This window comes from Hypanus sabinus, chromosome 7, assembly GCF_030144855.1.
Source record: "Hypanus sabinus isolate sHypSab1 chromosome 7, sHypSab1.hap1, whole genome shotgun sequence".
Lineage (NCBI taxonomy): Eukaryota > Metazoa > Chordata > Chondrichthyes > Myliobatiformes > Dasyatidae > Hypanus > Hypanus sabinus.
In genome coordinates, this window is record NC_082712.1 from 174,468,393 (window position 1) to 174,488,351 (window position 19,959).

The 19,959-nt window shown below is 44.2% G+C and overlaps 1 protein-coding gene across 1 annotated transcript in view; it reads left to right on the plus strand.

Moving 5' to 3' along the window:
* The window catches only part of kiaa1549la (KIAA1549-like a), a 250,266-nt gene that overhangs the window by 215,304 nt on the left and 15,003 nt on the right, over positions 1-19,959 (plus strand). Inside the window, exons 18-20 of the mRNA XM_059976387.1 lie at positions 3,827-4,177; positions 9,414-9,508; positions 14,713-14,846. Coding sequence (XP_059832370.1) covers positions 3,827-4,177; positions 9,414-9,508; positions 14,713-14,846 — 580 coding nt within the window. The remainder of the gene's footprint in view (positions 1-3,826; positions 4,178-9,413; positions 9,509-14,712; positions 14,847-19,959) is intronic.

Below are 19,959 nucleotides of genomic sequence, written 5' to 3' on the forward strand. Positions count from 1 at the left end.
CCCTTTTGACCCCATTCTCCTGCCTTTTTGTAACCTTTGTTGCCTGATATAATCAAGAACCTGTTAATATTAAATATACTTAATGACTTGGCTTCTACACTCGCCTGTGGCAATGAATTCCATAGATTCACCTCTTTCTGGCTAAAGAAATCCCTTCTCTGTCCTAAATTAATGTCCCTCTTTTCTGAAGCTGTACCATCTGGTCCTAGACTCCCCCTTAAAACTAATAAATAAAATTCAAAACCTTGGTCTCAATACCACCTTGTGCAATTGGATCCTTGATTTCCTCACTTGCAGACAATAATCAGTTTGGATTGACAACAACATCCTCCCCACAAGCTCAATCAACACAGTAGACCCCCTGCTCTACTTGCTTTGTACTTATGACTGTGAGGCTAAGCACAATTCCAATGCCATATTTAAGTTTACTGATGACACCACTGTTGTTGGCTGAATCAACGGCAGTAATGAATCAGCATATGTGAGGGAGTTTGAAAATCTGGCTGAGTGGTGCCACAACAACCTCTCACCCAATGTCAAGAACACCAAGGAGTTTATTGTTGACTTTGGAATGAGGAAACCAGATGTCCATGAGCCAATCCTTATCAGGGGTTCAGATGTGGAGAGGGTCAGCAACGAAGTTCCTTGGTGTTTATCATTCCAGAGGATTTTTCCTGAGCCTAGCATGTAAGTCAAAATCAGAATCAGGTTTAATATCACAGGCATATGTCTTGAAATTTGTTATTTTTGTGGCCACAGTACATAATATGGACTGATGCCAGTAGAGAAGTGGTTATCGGTGAACTCACAGTCCCCTGGGAAGACAACATCGATGAAGTCCATTAGCGCAAGTTAACCAAATATGCAGAATTAAGATCAGAGTGCAGAGACAGAGGGTGGAAGGTCACATGCTATCCATTCAAAGTAGGCTGTCGTGGCTTTATTGCGTTCATTTTCCAGAAGTGGCAGCATGACCTTGGGTTCACTAGAAGAGAGATCAAGTCAACCAGCAGGGCTGTCGCTGAGGCAGCTGAGGCAGGATCATCATGGGTGTGGACCAAGCACGTCCAGAGGGGCAGATAGTCAGACAGTGTATCCACCTTTTGTAAACCCTTCAGTAGTTGCATAGACACCTGAAGAGTAGACTATCTATTGGATGGAGGCGACCAACAACTCTGATAGAGGCAGATACCAAGTTGTTAAGCTCATCAGTGGGAGGTGGTGCTTTAGCACTGCAGGCCCACCACCTCGAGGGAGTCGTGATCATAAGCGGGCCAAAACTCCTGAGGACAGGTGGCAGATCAACTGATGATCCACTGGTGATAGCACAGGACAGTTAACATCTTAGTCCAAGTGTATTTTCAATTTTTTGCAATACATAATAATAGAAAACTGTTATTAAGTAGTTAAGTTAAAAAGTAGTTCAAAAAAGTGCAATTATGAAGAAAGCATGGCAGCAACTCTACTTCTTTAGAAGCTTGCAAGGATTTGGAGTGACATCTAAAACTTTGGCGAACTTTTATAAATGTGTGGTGGAGAGTATATTGACTGGTTACATTACAGGCTGGCATGGAAACACCAATGCCCTTGAATGGAAAAACCTGCAAAATGTAATGGATACAGCCCGGTCCATCATGGGTGAAGTCCCCCCACCACAGAGCACATCTATATGGAGCATTGTTGCAGGAAAGCAGCATCCATCATCAGAGACCCCCACCACCCAGGACACACTCTCTTCTTGCTGCTGCCATCAGAGAGAAGTTTTAGGAGCCTCAGGAATCACGTCATCAGATTCAGGAACAGTTATTCCCGCTCAACCATCAGGATCCTGAACCGGGGGGGGGGGGGGGTAACTTCACTCAATTTTACTTGCCCTATTACTGAACTGTTCACACAACACCTTCAAGCTCTCTTCATCTCATGTTCTTGATACTTACTGCTTATTTATTTATTATTATGATTTTGCTTGTTTTTTTTTTGCATTTTCTGTGAACGTCTGCAATAGATTGAGTCTCAGGTTTGTATCTAGTGACACATACGTACTTTGATAATAAATACACTATGCACTGGAGGAACATGGGCCAAGCACAGGCTCAGATGGGCCCTTTGGCCAGCATGGATGAGTTGGGCCAAAGGGCCTGTTTCCCTGCTGTAGAACTCTATGATTTAAGTTGCATCCCAGAAACTCAATCTAACTATCAAGGATGACTTACTCAGTGCAATATGTGGGCTCAACACACTTACAACGGTGCAAATCAGCTCCAAATATGCACAGGTTGGAGGCTTTTCTGCCCATCGTGACCATGCTAACCAGGGTGGCATTGTTTTTCCTGACTCTTGATCTATAGCCCTACACATTACCATCTTCGACTCCTCATCAACGGGGATGAAGGATTAACTTTATTCAGTATATGCACTCGGTGGTCACTTTATTAGGTACTGCTTCTCATAAAATGGCCACTGAGTGTATGGTCATGGCCTTTTGCTGCTGAACTTCATCCACTTCAACATGTTGTGCATTCAGAGATGCTTTTCTGCACACCGCTGTTCTAACACGTTGTTATGGTCACTGGATGTTTTTTTTTTGTTTTCTGCACCATCCTCTGTAAACTCTGGAGACTGGTGTGCATGAAAATCTCGGACATTCCAACCACCGTCTGACATCAATATTCAGTCCACAGTAAAAGTCACTTAGATCACATTTCTTCCTCATTCTGATGTTTGGTCTGAACAACAACTGAACTTCTTGACCATGTCAACATGCCTTTATGCATTGAGTTGCTGCCACATGATTGGCTGATTAGATATTTGCAGGTGTACCTAATAAAGTGGCCCCTCAATGTACATGTATTAGGAAATTGCTGTGGTGTGTTAGTCAGGGCAACATGCAGCAAGAAGCAACAACATTCAACATTTATAAAGAATAAAGAGTTATATAAAATAAAGTTAGATATTACAGTATGGATATGGAATAAAGTGAACATAGTTACTCAAATACCAGCATGCATTTAGACCATGAGACCATAAGGTGTAGGAGCAGAAATAAACCCTCCAGTCCATCAAGTCTGCTTCACAGTTCCATTCTGGCTGAATGTATCAACATTGTAAAAAGTGGTTTGAAGTGTTTACAGTGCAGTGACTTGGTTAAAGATTGAGGGGGCAGTGGTATTATTAGAATGGTTGATCAGATTGACTGCCTGAGGGAGAATACATTTAAGATGGTGGGAAGTATTTGTTTTAATAGCCCTATTGTGCTATCCAGCAGGGAGTATTTGGAAAGGGCAGTTTGCAGGGTGGGTACTGTCTGCATTGATTGTTTTCCTGCCCACTTCTTTCTCCTGTCCACATACAATTCCTGAAGTGATGGTAGACTGCAGTAATGTTCAAGGGGTTATGGATTGTTCAGAAATCTGATAGCAGAGGGGAAGAAGCTGTCCTTAAAAATGTGGATCTTCAAGCTCCTGTACTTCCTGTCTAAGAAGAGGGCTTTGGAATTTCCTAGAAATTCCTAGAAAGGTATTGTTGTTGGGTTCATGGACCATTAAGTAATATGATAATGGAGGGGATGAAGCGGTTCCTGTACCTCCTCCCTGATGGCAATAAATGAGTGGTGGGCATGTCCCAGGTACTGGGACTCTTTCATGATGATTGATGCTTTTTTTGAGGCATTGCCTTTTGAAGATGTTCTCGATGGTGGGGAGGCTGGTGCCCATCATTGGGTTATCTGAGTCTACACTTTCTGCAGAATTGTTTTTATTTTATTGAGTGTTTTGGAGGTAAAAAATACAAATATCAGTGAGAGTGTTGACATTTTTTCTGTTAAAAGACGGAGCCTGAGCTGATAGAAGAGACCAACGTGGACCGGGTGACAGAGCCTCGGAATGCAGCCAGGCTGAGGCAGGCCAAGGGTCACTCGGAATCCTCGACCCTCAGCTCCCAGCCATCGATTGACGAGGTCCGGCAGCACATGCATCAGTTGCTAGAGGAAGCGTTCAGCCTGGCATCGACGGGAAGGGTCTCTCATGGCCGGCACCAGGTCCACTGTGCCATGGGGCAACCGTTGCCCTATACCGAGCTGGTCACCAGTGCCCCGGGCACTATGAGCAGATCCAGAGCTGGGCTTCATTGGGTGCCCACGCAAGGCCAGGAGGTGTGTCAGTACAGTCTCCCACGACCTGTGAGTATCCCATCCACACTCTCACCATTAGAAAGCACTGTAGTGCAGAAACAGGCCCTTCAGCCCATCTAGTCCATGTCAATCCATTTTTCTTCCAAATCACATCAGCCTGCATCAGGGCCATACTCTAATCCATGCACCTATCTAAACTTCTCTTAACTATTATAATTGAAACCACATCCACCACTTATGCTGCAAACACGAGGAAATCTGCAGATGCTGGAAATTCAAACAACACACACAAAATGCTGGCGGAACGCAGCAGGCCAGGCAGCATCTATAAGGAGAAGCGCTGTCAATGTTTCGGACCGAGACCCTTCGCCACCACTTATGCTGGCAGCTTGTTCCAGCCACATGGGTGGCGAAGACAGTTAGTGTAGCAGGGTAACACTGTTACAGCCCCAGAGACTCTGGCTTAGTTCCTGCCCTTGTCTGAGAGAAGTTTGTACTTTCTCCCCGTGACTGCGTGGGTTCCCTCGGGGTGCTCTGGTTTCCTCCGATGTTCCAAAGTCTTGCTGGTTAGTAGGTCACATCGGTGTAATTGAGCTTTACAGCCTCTTTGGGCTGGAAGGACCTGGGACCATGCTAAATAAAAAAATAATAAAGAAAGAAAGAAAGAAAGAAAGAAAGAAGATGCCCCTGAGATTCCCCCTAAATATTTCACCTTTCACTCTAAGCCTATTTCTAGACTCACCCAACCCGAGGGATAAACAGCAACACACATACAATACTGGAGGAACTCAGCAGTTGCTTTAGACTGAGACCTTTCATCAGGACTGATGAAAGGGGGTGGGGTGGAATAGCAATGCTCTGAAATCTAGCATAGAGCTGATGGGCAGAAGGAAATATGGTATTGTTATTGGTTTATTATTGTCATATGTATGGAGATACAGTGAAAAGTTTGTCTTGCACTCTGTCCATACAGATCAGATCATTCCACAGTGCGTGGAGGTAAAGCGAGGTGAAACAGTAATAATGCAGAATAAAGTGCAACAGCTACGGAGAAGGAGAACAATTATAATAGAATGAGCTTGAAACAGTTTGCACACTCCTGCCTAATTATTCATACAGTATCGTCCTCATTTTCAACTGGCTGGTAACTCACACTGAACACATAGGCCAAGCTGTGTCCAAGCGAGTTAGTTTCTTTGGTCACATTTTCATTAATGAGGTAGTCAGCACCTAGGTCCCGGCCTGGGGGTGTTACACAATCTATCATATTTCCAAGGTAAAATAATAACAATGTGGAATAAAGTTACAGAGAAGGTGCAGTGCAGATAAACCACAAGGTGCAAGCTCATAACAAAATAGGTTTTGAGGTCAAGAGTCCATCTCATTGTAGTAAAGAACTATTCAATCATCTTTTAACAGTGGAACTGAACCTGTCCTTGAGTCTGGTGGTATGTGCTTTCAGATTTTTGTACCTTCTGCACGATGGAAGAGGGGAGAATGTCTGGGGTGAGTGGTTGAGAAGTGGGAAGGGTACACAGAGTCCATAGGGGAGAAGCTGGTCCCTGTGAGGTGCTGAGCTGTGTACACAACTCTCTGCAGTTTCTGGTGGTCGTGGACAGAGCGGTCGCCGTACCAGGCCGTGAAGTGTCTGGACAGGACGCCCTCAGTGGCTCATCGATAAACATTGGTAAGGGTTAACAGGAACTTGGATTCTTAATGAGCTGTTTCAAATGTACAGTGAGAAATATCCTTTCTCGGTGATGGAGCAAAGCACATTAAGGTAGAATCTTAGAATTCATGCCACCTGCCGTTCAACAGATTCAGGTTTAATAGCACTGGCATATGTTGTGTAATATGGTGTTCTGAAGCAGCAGTGCATTGCAATACGTAATAAAAAACTATAGATTACAACATCACATTATGTGTATATATATATATACAGTATATTTACATTAACAAGTAATGCAAAGAAAGAGCAAAATAAAAGTAAAATAGTGAGGTAGTGTACATGGGTTCATTGTCCATTCAGAAATCTGACGGCAGAGGGAAGAGGCTGTTGCTAAAGCACTGATTGTGTGTCTTCAGGCTCCTGTGCCTCCTCCCCCACTGTTCCCTCTAAGCTGGGTGGGTGCACGGCCATGCATTAATTGAAATGCTCCCGCACAGCTGGTCTTTTCTTTCATTTTCTTTAATTTGGAAATTATGCTGACATAATTGTGAAATTTATAGAAACATAGAAAATCTACAGCACAATTCAGGACCTTTGGCCCACAAAGCTGTGCCAAACATGTCCTTAGCTTAGAAATTACCTAGGGTTACCCATAGGCTTCTACTTTTCTGAGCTCCATGTACCTGTCCAGGAGTCTCTTAAAAGACTCTATCGTATCCACCTCTACCACCACCGCCGGCAGCCCATTCCACGCACACACCACTCTCTGCGTAAAAAACTTATCCGGACATCTCCTCTGTACCTACTTCCAAGCACCTTAAAACTGTGCCCTCTTGTGTTAGCCATTTCAGCTCTGGGAAAAAGCCTCTGACTATCCACATAATCAATGCCTCTCATCATCTTTTACGCCTCTATCAGGTCACCTCTCATCCTCCATCACTCCAAGGAAAAAAGGCCGAGTTCACTCAACCTATTCTCATAAGACATGCTCCCCAATCCAGGCAACATCCTTGTAAATGTCCTCTGTACCCTTTCTATGGTTTCTACATCCTTCCTATAGTGAGGCATAATAATATATGTTAATATATAACATAATAATGTATGTTAATATTATTGTAAAATACCCTGTACTTAATTATGTTAATAAATATGATCCATAAATTTTCTAAATAAAAATGCACCACAAATTTTATTTCGAAACATTTTAAAGCTTCAATGTAGTTACATTGTCAGTGTTTCAAGTTACAGCACTGTTAAAGTCAAAGTCAAAGTCAAAGTCAATTTTTATTATCAGAGTCCATATATGTCACCATATACAACTCTGAGATTCATTTTCCTGTCGGCATTCTCAGCAAATCTATAGAATAGTAACTATAAGCAGGATCAATAAAAGATCCTTCAGAGTGCAGAAGACAATGAACTGTACAAACACAAATATAAATAAATAATAATAAATAATGAGAGCCTGAAATAACAAGATAAAGAGTCCTTAAAGTGAGATCATTAGTTGTGGGAGCATTTCAATAGATGAGCAATTAGGTGTAGTTATCCCCTTTTGTTCAACAGCCTGATGGTTGTGGGGTAGTAACTATTCTTGAACATAGTGGTCTGAGTTCCAAATTGTAACAATAAACACAGAACGGAAGTGGGCAGCTCATTGCTAATAAACTGCGGGCCCAATGAACCCCAGTGCCGTTGAAGTTTAAACGATTACGAACCACGAAAAATGTTCTTTTGTACTGTATTTCATCATACCCTGAAATTAATAAGTAAAATCAGTATTTCATTCTAAATGTTCATGGTATGCATATTACAAAAAAAACACATTTAAAATGCTGCACACTTTTTTCAGGCTATGTAAAAATTTCCTGTAAAGAGCAATGGGTGGTTCATGGGGCTGTAAAAAATCTAGAGGGAACTTTGTTCCTCCTTGCTGGTAGCAATGAGAAGAGGGCGACTAAGCACAGAGACACATAAGGAAGCAGGCCTTTAGCCCGATGTCACAACACCCACCTCTGAGCTCCCATTTACAGCAATCCCATTTAATTTTCCCCACATTCCTATCCACTCCCTCTTCCATACACTAGAGGCAATTTACAGTGGCCAGCATCCCACTGATCTGAATGCCTTTGGTATGTGGGGTGGGTGGGGAACCGGGGCGCTTGCACGATCACAGGGAAAACATGCAAACTCCACACAGACAGTGCCAGCTCTCAGGATTGAACAGTGATCTCTGGAGCTTTGGGACAGCTGCCCCCTTGCACAAAAGTGGAAAAATCTGAAACCTTCCCAAAACAATTGAGCTGTTAAGGTTGAAGGTGACCTGAATAGGTCTATTATTCAAGGATATTGAGAAGATTCAAGATCCAAGTTTATTGGTTAATTTATACATCATGAACCTTTGGGGCAGTTACCATGAATAAAGACCCCACAAAATTAAAGACCCCACCCACCCTGGACGTTCTCACTTTCCCCTTCTCCCATCAGGCAGATGAAAGCACATATCACAGGCTCAAAGACATCTCCTACTCTGCTGATATCTGATTGTCCCCCCCATGCGATAAGATGGACTCCTGATCTCATTGCGACTCACATGGTTTATCTGCACTATACTTCCTATGCAAACTTATTCTGCATTGTTATTGTTTGACCTTGTTCTACGATACTGTGCAAAAGCCTTAGACACACATATATAGCTAGGGTGCTGAAGACTTTTGCACAGTACTGTAGTAATTTTATATATTGCACTGTATTCCTGTCGCAAAAAAAGAATACACTTCCTGCCATGTGTGAGTGATGATAAACCTGATTCTGATCTGGGTCTGTATTGTGGTCTGAGAGTGAGAAGGGGGCAGGGAGAGGGGAATCATGGTTGGGAAAAGGGGGAGGGAGAGGGGAGGGACCAGGAAGCACCAGAGTGACATTCTCTAATGATCAATAAGCCAATTGTTTGGAACCTCATTTGGGCTTGCCTGGTGCCTCAGGGTTGGGTGTTCCTGCAATCGCACCACCTCCCTCTCCGGGACTCCTCTGCTACCTGTCTCACACCCCTCTCGTGGCGCTCCCCACTTTCTATTGCCAACATCCTTTGCTCCTGCAACGTTGACAAGTGCAGAATAGTGAAAATGCCCTAAGCACATATATATAGCTCGGGTACCCAAGAATCTTGCACGGTACTGTACCTCAATACAATGTTGTAATGATCTGATTATTCTGAACTGTGTACAAGACAAACTTTTCACTGTATCACAGTACATGTGACAATAATAAACCAATTCCAATTTTATTTTCAGTTTTCCTTGTGCCATTCCGCCCATTAGGTCTATGCCAGCCCTCAGAGCAATGCCATTCCCCCACATTTTCACCAACACTGATGAAGGGTCTCAGGCTAGAATGTTGACTCTGGAATTCTCTCCATAGATGCTGCCTGACCTGCTGAGTTCCCCCAGCATTTTGTGTGTGTATCTCTGGGTTTCCAGCGTCTCTTGTGTTTAAGGTCTTGTTGCATGAGAATAAATATTTGCTGAGGTAGGAAGGATGGTGGGGAGGGGGGGGGGGGTTGTTGCAGATGGAATAAGAATGGTTTAATTTTGATTTTTTCTCAAATTCATCCAGGCATACAGATATTCCCAGCTTCCTGAAATGTCTGTTGGCTCTCCGCCTCCTGTCCCTCCTCGGAATGCCCCGATACCAGCGCCAACCCTCAGACGGTAAGGCGTCACTGCAACGACGTGCGGTACTGTCGAAGTGGCAGGAGGTCACATTTCTCCTCTCCTCACAGGAGCAGCTTCCACGTTAAACTCGTGTCTCTGCAGAGAGGCCATTGAATGTGTCCAGGACAAAGGAGCAGGCTGGAAAGATCATTGCAGATACCACTCAACCTGCAAATCGTCTTTGCCAAAAGCTGTAGGGCTAATAAGACAAAAATTTCATACTGCCTGTGAAGTTTCTTCCCCCATGCAGTTTGTAGTTAGGCTCCCCATTCTCCTCAATCTATTGCCCCCATCAATGTACTGCACTGTCAATACTTTTAACCACTTTATTTAGTAAAAACATGGTGAGATCTATTGTCAATTGCTTCATTGAGTACCTCCATTCCATCCACCAAAAGCTGAACATCCCAGTGGCCAAATATTTTAATTCCGATTCCCTGACACGATGGTCCATGATGCCAAGTTGAGGCCACCCTCAGGATGGAGGAGCAACACCTTATATTCCAACCTGATTGCATGAACATCAATTTCTTTTTCTGGTTAAAAAAAACCACCCTCCCTCTCCATCTCCCCTCTTCTTCTAGTCACTACTCTGGCCTCTTACCTCTTCTTCTCACCTGCCTATCACCTCCACCAGATCCCTCCTCCTTCTCTTTCTCCTGTGGGCTACAATCCTCTCCCGTCAGATTCCTTCCTCTCCAGCTCTTTACCTTTCCTGTCCACCTGGCTTCACCTATCACCTTCTAGTTATCCTCCTACTTGTCATCCCAACTTTTGTTAAGTTGTCTTCTCCCTTCCTTTCCAGTCTGGAAGAAGGACCTTGGCCTGAAATGGTAACCGTTTACTCTTTTCCACAGATGCTGCCTGATCTGCCTAATTCCTCCAGTATTTTGTGTGTGTCCCTGTTTATTATGCTGTTTACATTGTAAATATGTGCTGGTATTTTTTTATTTAATTATGCATTTATGCACTTTTTAATCCATACCTGAACTTTAAGTCTAGTTGTATTTTAATATAATTCTTTATTCATATTTAGATATATTCATGTTCAATGTTTTTTTTTGTTGCATGTCATACCCCAACCAATACAGCACAGCAAATTCCTAATACGTGGAAATGTATACAGTGAATAGATTTGATTCCTGTCTATTGATCAGTTGGTAATGAAGGCATATCACAGGATGAATTGTCTCAGTCTGAAATGTCGTCTATTTATTCCTCTCCATTGATGCTGCCTGTCTTGCTGAGTTCCTGCAGCATTTTGTATGTATTGCTCTAAATTTCCAGCATCTGCAGAATCTCTTGTGCCTCCACACGAGGGCTGACCTAATAGAGATTTATGAAATCATGAGGCAGGGGGCAGAGATAAGATAGAAGATCATGGTCTTCTTCTCAGGATAGGGGAGTCTAAAATTAGAGGGCATACATTTGAGGTGAGAAGGGAAAGATTTAAAGGGGATCTGAGGGGCAAGGTTTTCATGGAGAGGATGCTGGAGAAATGGAATGAATGGTGGAGGCGGGTAGAATTACAACATCTGGACAGGTATATGGACAGGAAAGGTTTAGAGCAGGGTTTCCATTCTTGAGGTCCATGGACCCTGTCCTCAGTGGTATCGGTCCATGGCATAAAGAAAGGTTGGGAACCACTGGTTTAGAGGATGTGGGCCAAATGTGGGCAAATTGGACTAGCTCAGATAGATTGGCATGGATAAGTTGGGCCGAATGGCCTATTTCCTTTGCATCTGACTCTGTAACACTAATATTACATTAGGGGCACCGTAGTTAGAATAGAGAGCAGTACATCACTGGAGCAAGATCATCAGCCCGCAATATCTGTGCCCAGTCTGGGCCTATCAGCTTTCCCACGGTCTATATCCCTCCATTCCTGGACTGTACACATGCCTATCCAAATGCCTCTTAAAAATTGTTATTGTGTCTGCTTCTAACACTATTATCTCTGGCTGTATATTATAAGCAACTGCCAATAGTGTAAAAAACCTACCTAAGAACATAAGAAATAGGAGCAGGAATAGGCCATCTGGCCCATTGAGCCTGCTCTGCCATTCAATAAGATCATGGCTGATTTGGCCGTGGACTCATCTCCACCTACCTGACTTTTCCCCATAACCCTTAATTCCCCTACTATGCAAAAATCTATCCAACCTTAAATATACTTACTGAAGCAGCCTCCACTTTTTCATTGGGCAGAGAATTCCACAGATTTGCCACTCTTTAGGAAAAACAGTTCCTCCTCATTCCTGTCCTAAATTTACTCCCCCGAATCTTGAGGCTTGGGGATACGTCCCATATATCTTCTTTAAACTTTCCTCTCTCATCTTCAATGCTTGTCCTCAACTACTTCTACCATGGGAAAATCTCTGACTCTCTACTCTATCTATGTCTTGCACAATGTTATAAACTTCTACTGAGTCCTAAACACAGGCGAATCTGCAGGTGCTGGAAATCCAGAGCAACACAGACAAAATGCTAGAGGAACTCAGCAGGTCAGGCAACATCAATGGAAATTAATAAACAGTTGATGTTCTGGGCCGAGACCCTTCATCAGGACTGGAAAGGAAGGGGGAAGACGCCAAAATAAAAAATGGGGGGAGGGAGTGGAGGCTAACTAGAGGTTAGCTCTTAGTTAGCCCTAACTAAACAAGGTGGGTGGAAAAGGTCAAGGGCTGGAGAAGAAGGAATCTGATAGGAAAGGAGAGTGGACTGTGGGAGAAAGTGAAGGAGGAAATCACCAGGGGAGGTGATGAGAGAAGGTAAGAGCCCAGAGTGGGAAATAGAAGATAGAAGGGAGAGGGAATTTTTTTTTACCAGAAGGTGGGATTGAATTTGATGCCAACAGGTTGGAGGCTACCCAGATGGAATATAATGTGTTGCTCCTCCACCCTGAGGGTGGGCTCATCATGGCCCAAGAGGAGGCCATGGACTGACATGTCGGAACAGGAACGGGATTAGGAATTAAAATGATTGACTATTAAGTCTTCCCTCAGCCTTTGACACTCCAAAGATTACCCAAGTTTGTTAAACTTCTTCTTATAACTAATACTCCCTAATCCTGGCAGCACTCTCTCCACATCCACCTTGTAATCAGGTGACCAGAACTGCATAGAATACTCCCAAGTGGGCACTGGCCAAAGTTTTATACACCTGCAATATGACCTGCCAACTTTTATATTGGTATTGGTGTTGGTTTATTGTTGTCACATACGCCAGGACATAGTGATAAGCTTGAACTGCATACTGTTCATACAGATCAAATCATTGCACAGTATGCTAATGTAGAACAAGATAAAACAATAACGGAATGGAGAATGAACTGTCACAGCTACAGGAGCTCAGTACCCCAACTGATGTGGGCAAGTGTGCCATACACCTTCTTTACCACCCCAGTTAATGGTCACTTGCTTCTTGATTAGTCAGGGCTTCAAATGTTGCAGTGAGAGGGCCAGTTAAACTGCACTAAGTACCCCTGACGCAGTAGAAAAATAGGAAACTTACCCAGAACCATTGCCTCTCTCGAGCCACTGGCTGGGCCACCAGAATGCCTGGCCTGACTACTGCTTGAGAGAGCTGTGAGAAATGGTTCAACTAATTACTGGGCAAAAACCTGCTAACATTTCAGTTTTTGAATTCTTACTTTTTCATGCTTAACAATTTTCACTCTTTCTTGGGGCGCTGCTGTGTAAAAAAAGGAGCATGTGATTCACAAATAAAAACCCTCAGTTGAATTGATCAAAATCACTTACGTGAACAAAGGTTTGGGAGCTGAATACTTTTACGAGGCACTGTAGAGTGAGATATTCATTCATTTATTTAGAGATACAGCGTGGAACAGGCCCTTCCAGCCCAATGAGCCACACCACCCAGCACCCCGCTGATTTAACCCTACCCTACTCACAGGGTGATTAACCTACTAAGCAGTATGATTTTGGACTGCGGGAGGAAACACAGGCATTCACGGGGAGAACACCCTAATGTGTGCATTTCTGCTTTCACCTCGTGTGTACAACAGCAAGCTTTCCTCTTGGAGTTTTATGAAGCTGTTGCTAGGTTCGTAGCAGAGCATGAGTTCACTATCGCTTACTTTAGCCTACAGCTTGTGGAGTGGGCTAGTCAGTTATGAAGTGACTCACTTTGAAAGTTCAAACTTGAAGAGTTATGAGGTTCACAGGGTTAATGGCAGGATTTTTACAGTGCGAAGGAACAGAGGGACCTTGGGGTCCACAACCACAGATCCCTCAAAGTTGCATCACAAGTTGATAGGGTGATTCATGGCCTTCATTAGTTGGGGGATTGAGTTCAAGAGCTGAGGTAGGGTTGCCACTCTGTAAAACTCTGGTTAGATCACACTTCAGGTCTCGTTGCCTCATTATAGGAAGGATGTGGGAACTTTAGAGAAGGTGCAGAGGAGATTTTCCCTGAGACCATGTCTTATGAGATAGGTTGAGTGAGCTGGGGCTTTTCTCTGGAGGGAAGGAGGATGAGAGGTGACTTGGGAGAGGTGTACAAAATGATAAGAGGCATTGATTGCTCGAGTTGACAGTCAGAGACTTTTTCCCAGGGAGAAATGGCGATCACAAGGAGGCAAAACTTTAAGGTAATTGGTGGAAGGTATAGGGAGGTTGTCAGAGGTAAGTCTTTTTCGCAGAGAAAGGTGAATGCGTGGTATACCTTGTCAGAGACATGTCCATTAGGGACATTTAAGAGACTCTTTGGTAGGCACATGGATGATTGAAAAATGAAGGGCAGCGAAAAGGGTTAGATTGATCTTACAGTAGGTCAAAGGTTAGGCCCTACATTGTGGGCTGAAGGGCCTGTACTGTGCTGTACTGTTCAATGTTCTATGATCCCATTATAGACTTTTACAGACTGGTATCGATCCTGTAGCTGACCTTCTTATCTCTCTGCTACCTGCTCATCTCCCCATCCCTCTTTGCTGTGCCACAGAAGCAACAATTCACTATTCCCCACATAAACACAAGAGGTGCTGGAAATCCATAGTTAACACACACAAAATGCTGGAGGGACTCAATAGATCAGGCAGCATCTATAGAAAGTAATAAAGAATCGGACATTTCAGACCAAGACTTGTTAAGTCTGTTTCCTGCTACGTGGTTATGATGTATACTCTGATACTGACCGTTTTTCTTTCAATCTCTGCTCTCCCCTCCCCGTCTCCTGCGCAGTTCCACTTCGGAAAGCAGCAACAACACCCGAGTCGCCGAGGGCCACGGCTCTGAGAGGTCACAACATGAAGCTCCCTACGCGCCAATTTCCAAGTCTGCTGCCCCCGCAGATCAGGCAACGAGTCATTACTCAGGTGAGGACTTGCAGACCAGCCACAGGTCATGCCTCCTTAATCCCGGAGCCTTTCTCATGGAGAGATTTGCATTTATGTAGTGCCCGCTTCAGCCCTGGGGCTCTGAAAACTGCATTACGACAGATAAAATGTGGTTTCGGTGTTTTTTTTCTGGAGTGAGGGGAGAGCTGATAGAAGGTCATATGAGGGGATCACCAGTATCCCCCTCCGCCCTTTTGGTGATATTTACTGGGAGCGTTGCAGACGAAGGGTCCAGAGCGTTATCGAGGATCCCTACCACCCACCCCACAAAGTTTTAGACCCACTACCATCAGGACTAGGATGGCCAGACTGAGTAACAGCTTCTTCCCTCAGGCTGTGAAGCTAATGAATACCGAGGTCCCTTCACTAGGACAGTGAGATGTTCGCTCTTTATCTGCGCTGCACATAGCCTGCATTTTAAATTATATTTTATTAACTTGTTTGTGGTAATACTGCTGTGTGTGATATCTGTATTGCGTGTGCTCCATGGCCCGGAAGAATGTTTCTTCGGTTGGTTGTATGTATGCTCAGGGTGTTCCGGAGTTTGGAGTTCAATTCTGTAAGGAGTCGGGAAGAAGGTACAGGAGCTTCAGAGCCCTCACCACCAGGTTCAAGACCAGTCATTACCCCTCATCCATCAGGCTCTTGAACCAGAAGGGATAACTACACTCAACTTCACTTTGCCCCATCACTGAACTGTTCCCACAACCAATGGACTCACATTCAAGGACTCTGCATCTCATGTTCTCGATATTTATTGCTTGTTTTTTCCCTATTATTATTTTTTCTTTTGTACTTGCACAGTCTGTTGTCTCTTGCATGTTGGTTCTTTGTCTGTCCTGTTGAGTGTTTCATTGATTCTATTGTGGTTTTTGGATTGACTGTGCATGCTCACAAGCAAATGAATCTTGTTGTATATGGTGATATATATGTACATCGATAATAAATTTACTTTGAACTTTAATCTTTGAAATTTTGTTTGCACAATCTGTCTTTTTTTGCACATTGATTGTTTGTCAGTCTTTGTTTATGTATAGTTTTTCATTAATTCTATTAAATGTCTTTACTTTCCTGTAAATGTCTCAAAGAAAGTGAATCAGGGTAGTAGTATATGTTGACGTATGTACTTTGGTAATAAATTTACTTTGACTTTGACCATCCTATCATAGAATATTTCATATCTCCTGAGGCCTCAGTGCCTGACCCGTGACTGCCGTGTTGCATTTGGAGCAGCCGTGATTCAGGAGCAGGGTGAGTCACTGTGCATTAGGTGGGGGTGTCACACCAGTAGCCCTATGTTGGTGGAGAGACACTCTTTAGGGGGAATAACATCGTCAGTCCCTTAGCTTTTCTCTGGGGCACTGTTACAGTCAAACTGGCCTCACACAGGTCGGGGAGTGAGAGATTTAAAAACAGGAGCTTTCGCAGGATTCCAGCTTTTTTCAGTGGTGCAGTCACCATTTATTAACAAGAGCAAATAGAAATAAGACAGGGGAAAATGGAGTGGCCTTAGTGTGAGTGGACCAGTGTTAGAGTGGGGGGCTTTAGCTCATCAGGCTTGGGCGAGTTACATATCTGGTAGGTTTCTTCTTCTTAATTCTTCTTTGTTCTTCATTCTTCATCTGTTAGTACATCATTAGAGTAGTGAGGATGGCTCCAGGGGTTGTGTTGTGTTCTTCATGTGAGATGTGGGAATTCTGGGGGACCTCCAGCCTCCCGGAAAACCAAATCTGCACCAGGTACACCGAGCTGCAGCTCCTCAGAGACCGTGGTAAGCGATTGGAGTTGCATCTCGGTGCACCTGGAGCAGATGTGGCTTTCCCGGAGGATGGACGTGAATTGGGCTGAATTTGGCTATTATGGGGAACTGAGGAGTTGATGGATAGGAGCTACAGGGAGGTAGTCACCCCTAAGCTACAGGAGGCAGGTATATAGGTGACTGTCAGGAGAAGGAAAGGCAACATTCAGTCAGTACAGCGTACCCCTGTGGACATTCCCCTCAATAATAAGTATAACATTTTAGATACTGTTCAGGGATACGACCTATTGGGGTAGAGCCGCAGTGACTGGGTCTCTGGCACTGTGGCTCAGAAGGGAAGGGGGGAGAAGAGGACGGCAGTAGTGATAGGAGTTAGAGGAGTAGACATGAGATTCTGTGGACACAATAGAGACACCCAGATGGTAAGTTGCCTCCCAGGTGCCAGGGTCAGGGATATCTTGGATCGGGTCCACGACATTCCAAAGGGGGAGAGTGAGCAGCCAGAAGTCTCGGTACATATTGGCACCAATGACATAGGGAGGAGAAGTGAGGAGGTCCCGAAGAATGAATTTAGGGAGCGAGGTAGAAAGCTTTAAAGCAGGGCCGCCAGGGTAGTAATCTCTGGATTGCTGCCTGTGCCACACACCAGTGAGGTTAAGAACAGGATGTTTTGGCAGATGAATGTGTGGCTGAGGAACTGGCGTAGCAGGAAGACTTCCGTATTTCTAGATCACTGGCATCTCCTCTGGGTAGGGTATGACCTTACAAAAGGAATGGGTCACAGCTGCATCCCAGGGAGACCAATGTGCTTGTGGGCAGGTTTGCCACAGCTGCAAGGGAGGGTTTAAAATAATTTGTCAGGAGGATGGGAACCAGAGTGACAGGTTTGAGGATAGGGCTGTTGGTTTACAAGCAGAGGCAGAGTGTAGTCAGACTGTCAGAAAGGACAGGCAGATGATAGGGCAAAGTTGCTGTAAGTGGGATGAGTTGTAGTACAAAAGACCATAAGACCATAAGATATAGGAGCAGAATTAGGCCATTTGGCCCATCAAGTCTGCTTGACCATTTCATCAGGGCTGATCCAATTTTCCTCTCAGCCCCAATCTCCTGCCTTCTCTCCATATCCTTTCATGCCCTGATCTATCAAAAATCTATCACCTCTGCCTTAAATATACTTAAGGACTTAGCCTCCATATCCACCTGTGGCAATGAATTCTATAGATTCACCGTTCTGTGGCTAAAGAGATTCCTCCTCATCTCAGTTCTAAAAGGATGGCTCTATATTCTGAGGCTGTGTCCTTTGATCTTACACTCTCCCACCATAGGAAACATCCTCTTCACATCCACTCTATCAGAGCCTTTCACTTAGATTTCAATTAGACCACCGCTCATTTTTCTGAATTCTAGTGTACACAGGCCCAGGACCATCAGCTGGTCTTCATATGAGAAGCAGTTCAATCCTGGAGTCACCTTCATGAACCTCCTTTGAACCCTCTCCAGTGTCAGCGCATCCTTTCTTATATAAGAGGCTCAAACCCACACACAATACTCCAAGTGAGGCCTCACCAGTGCTAACATTCCATCCTCGCTTTGGTGTTGTAGGCCTCTTGAAATGAATGCTAGCTTCACCTTTGCCTTCTTCGCCAAAGATTCAACCGGCTAACTAACCTTTAGGGAATCCTGCACAAGGACTCCTGAGTCGGGGACAGAGGTAAGTGCAGTCGCTATTACTAGGGAGAAGGTGCTTGGGAAACTGAAGGAAGATAACTCACCTGGACCAGACAGACTACATCTCAGGTACAGAAAGAGGTGGCTGAAGAGATTGTGGAGGCATTAGTAAAGATCTTTCAAGAAACAGTAGATTCTAGAATGGCTTCAAAGGACTGGAAAATTGCAAATACTACTCCATGTTTTATGGAGGGTTAGGAGGCAGAAGAAAGAAAACGAAAGGCCAGTTAGTCTGATGTCAATGGTTGGGAACATGTTGGAGTTGATTGTTACGGATGAATTTTCAGGGGACTTGGAGGCAACTGATAAAATAGGCCGTAGTCAGCAGGGTTTCCTCAAAGGAAAATCTTGCCTGACAAATCTTTTGGAATTCTTTGAGGAAATAACAAGTAGGATAGACAGAGGAGAATCAGTGGATGTTGTTTACTTGGATTTTCAGAAGGCCTTTGACAAGGTGCCTCACATGAGACTGCTTAATAAGATTAGAGCCCGTGCTATGACAGGAAAGATACTAGCATGGGTAGAGCACTGGGAGGCAAAGAGTGGGATAAAGGGACCCTCTTCCAGTTGGGTGCAGTGACTGGTGATGTTCCGCAGGGGTTGCTGTTGGGACTGCTTCTTCTCAAATTATATGTCAATGATTTGGATGATGGAATTGATGGCTTTGTGGCCGAGTTTGCAGACGATAGTGGGAAGGGCAGGTAGTTTTGAGGCAGAAGGAATAAAAGCTTAGACTATTTTCTCCATGCGGAGAAAATTCAAAAATCTAAGTTGCAAGGGGACTCGAGATTCCTCTTCCTGGATTCCCTAAAGGTTAATTCGCAGGTTGAGTTGATGGTGAGGAAGGCAAATGCAATGTTGGCATTAATTTTGAGAGGTCTAGAATATAAAAGCAAGGGTGTGATGTTAAGGTTTTATAAGGAATTGGTGAGGCATCACTTTGACTATTGTCAGCAGTTTTGGGCCCCTTATCTGAGAAACACATGCCGATATTGGAGAGGGTTCAGGGGCTCACGAGATTGATTCCGGGATGTATGAAGAGCGTTTGACGGCTCTGGGCCTGTATTCACTGGAATTCAGAAGAATGAGTGGTGACCTCATTGAAACCTATCGAATAGTGAAAGGCCTTGGTAGAGTGGATATGGAGAGAATGTTTCCTATGGTGGGGGAGTCCAGGACCAGATTACACAGCCTCAGAATAGAGGGATGTTCATTTAGAATGGAGATGAGGAGGAATTTCTCAGGCCAGAGAGAGGTGAGTCTGTGGAATTTGTTGCCACAGGCAGCTGTGGAGACCACGTCATTTGGTACATTTAAGCATGAGGTTTAAAGGTTCTCGATTAGTCAGGGCACAGAAGGTTACAGGGAGAAGGCAGGAGAATGGGGTTGTGGGAAACAGATCAGCTATGATGAAACAGCGAGCAGACTCGATGGGCTGAATGGCCTAATTCTGCTCCAATGTCTCACGGTCTTATGAACCAACACTGGAGTAGATAGATGCATGGAAATATAGAAGAAGGTGAAAAGGCTGACAGACAAACGATAGGTAGATAGATGGATAGATATTCCAGTAAGATGGTTTCATGTTTGGATGCAGCAGTTTCT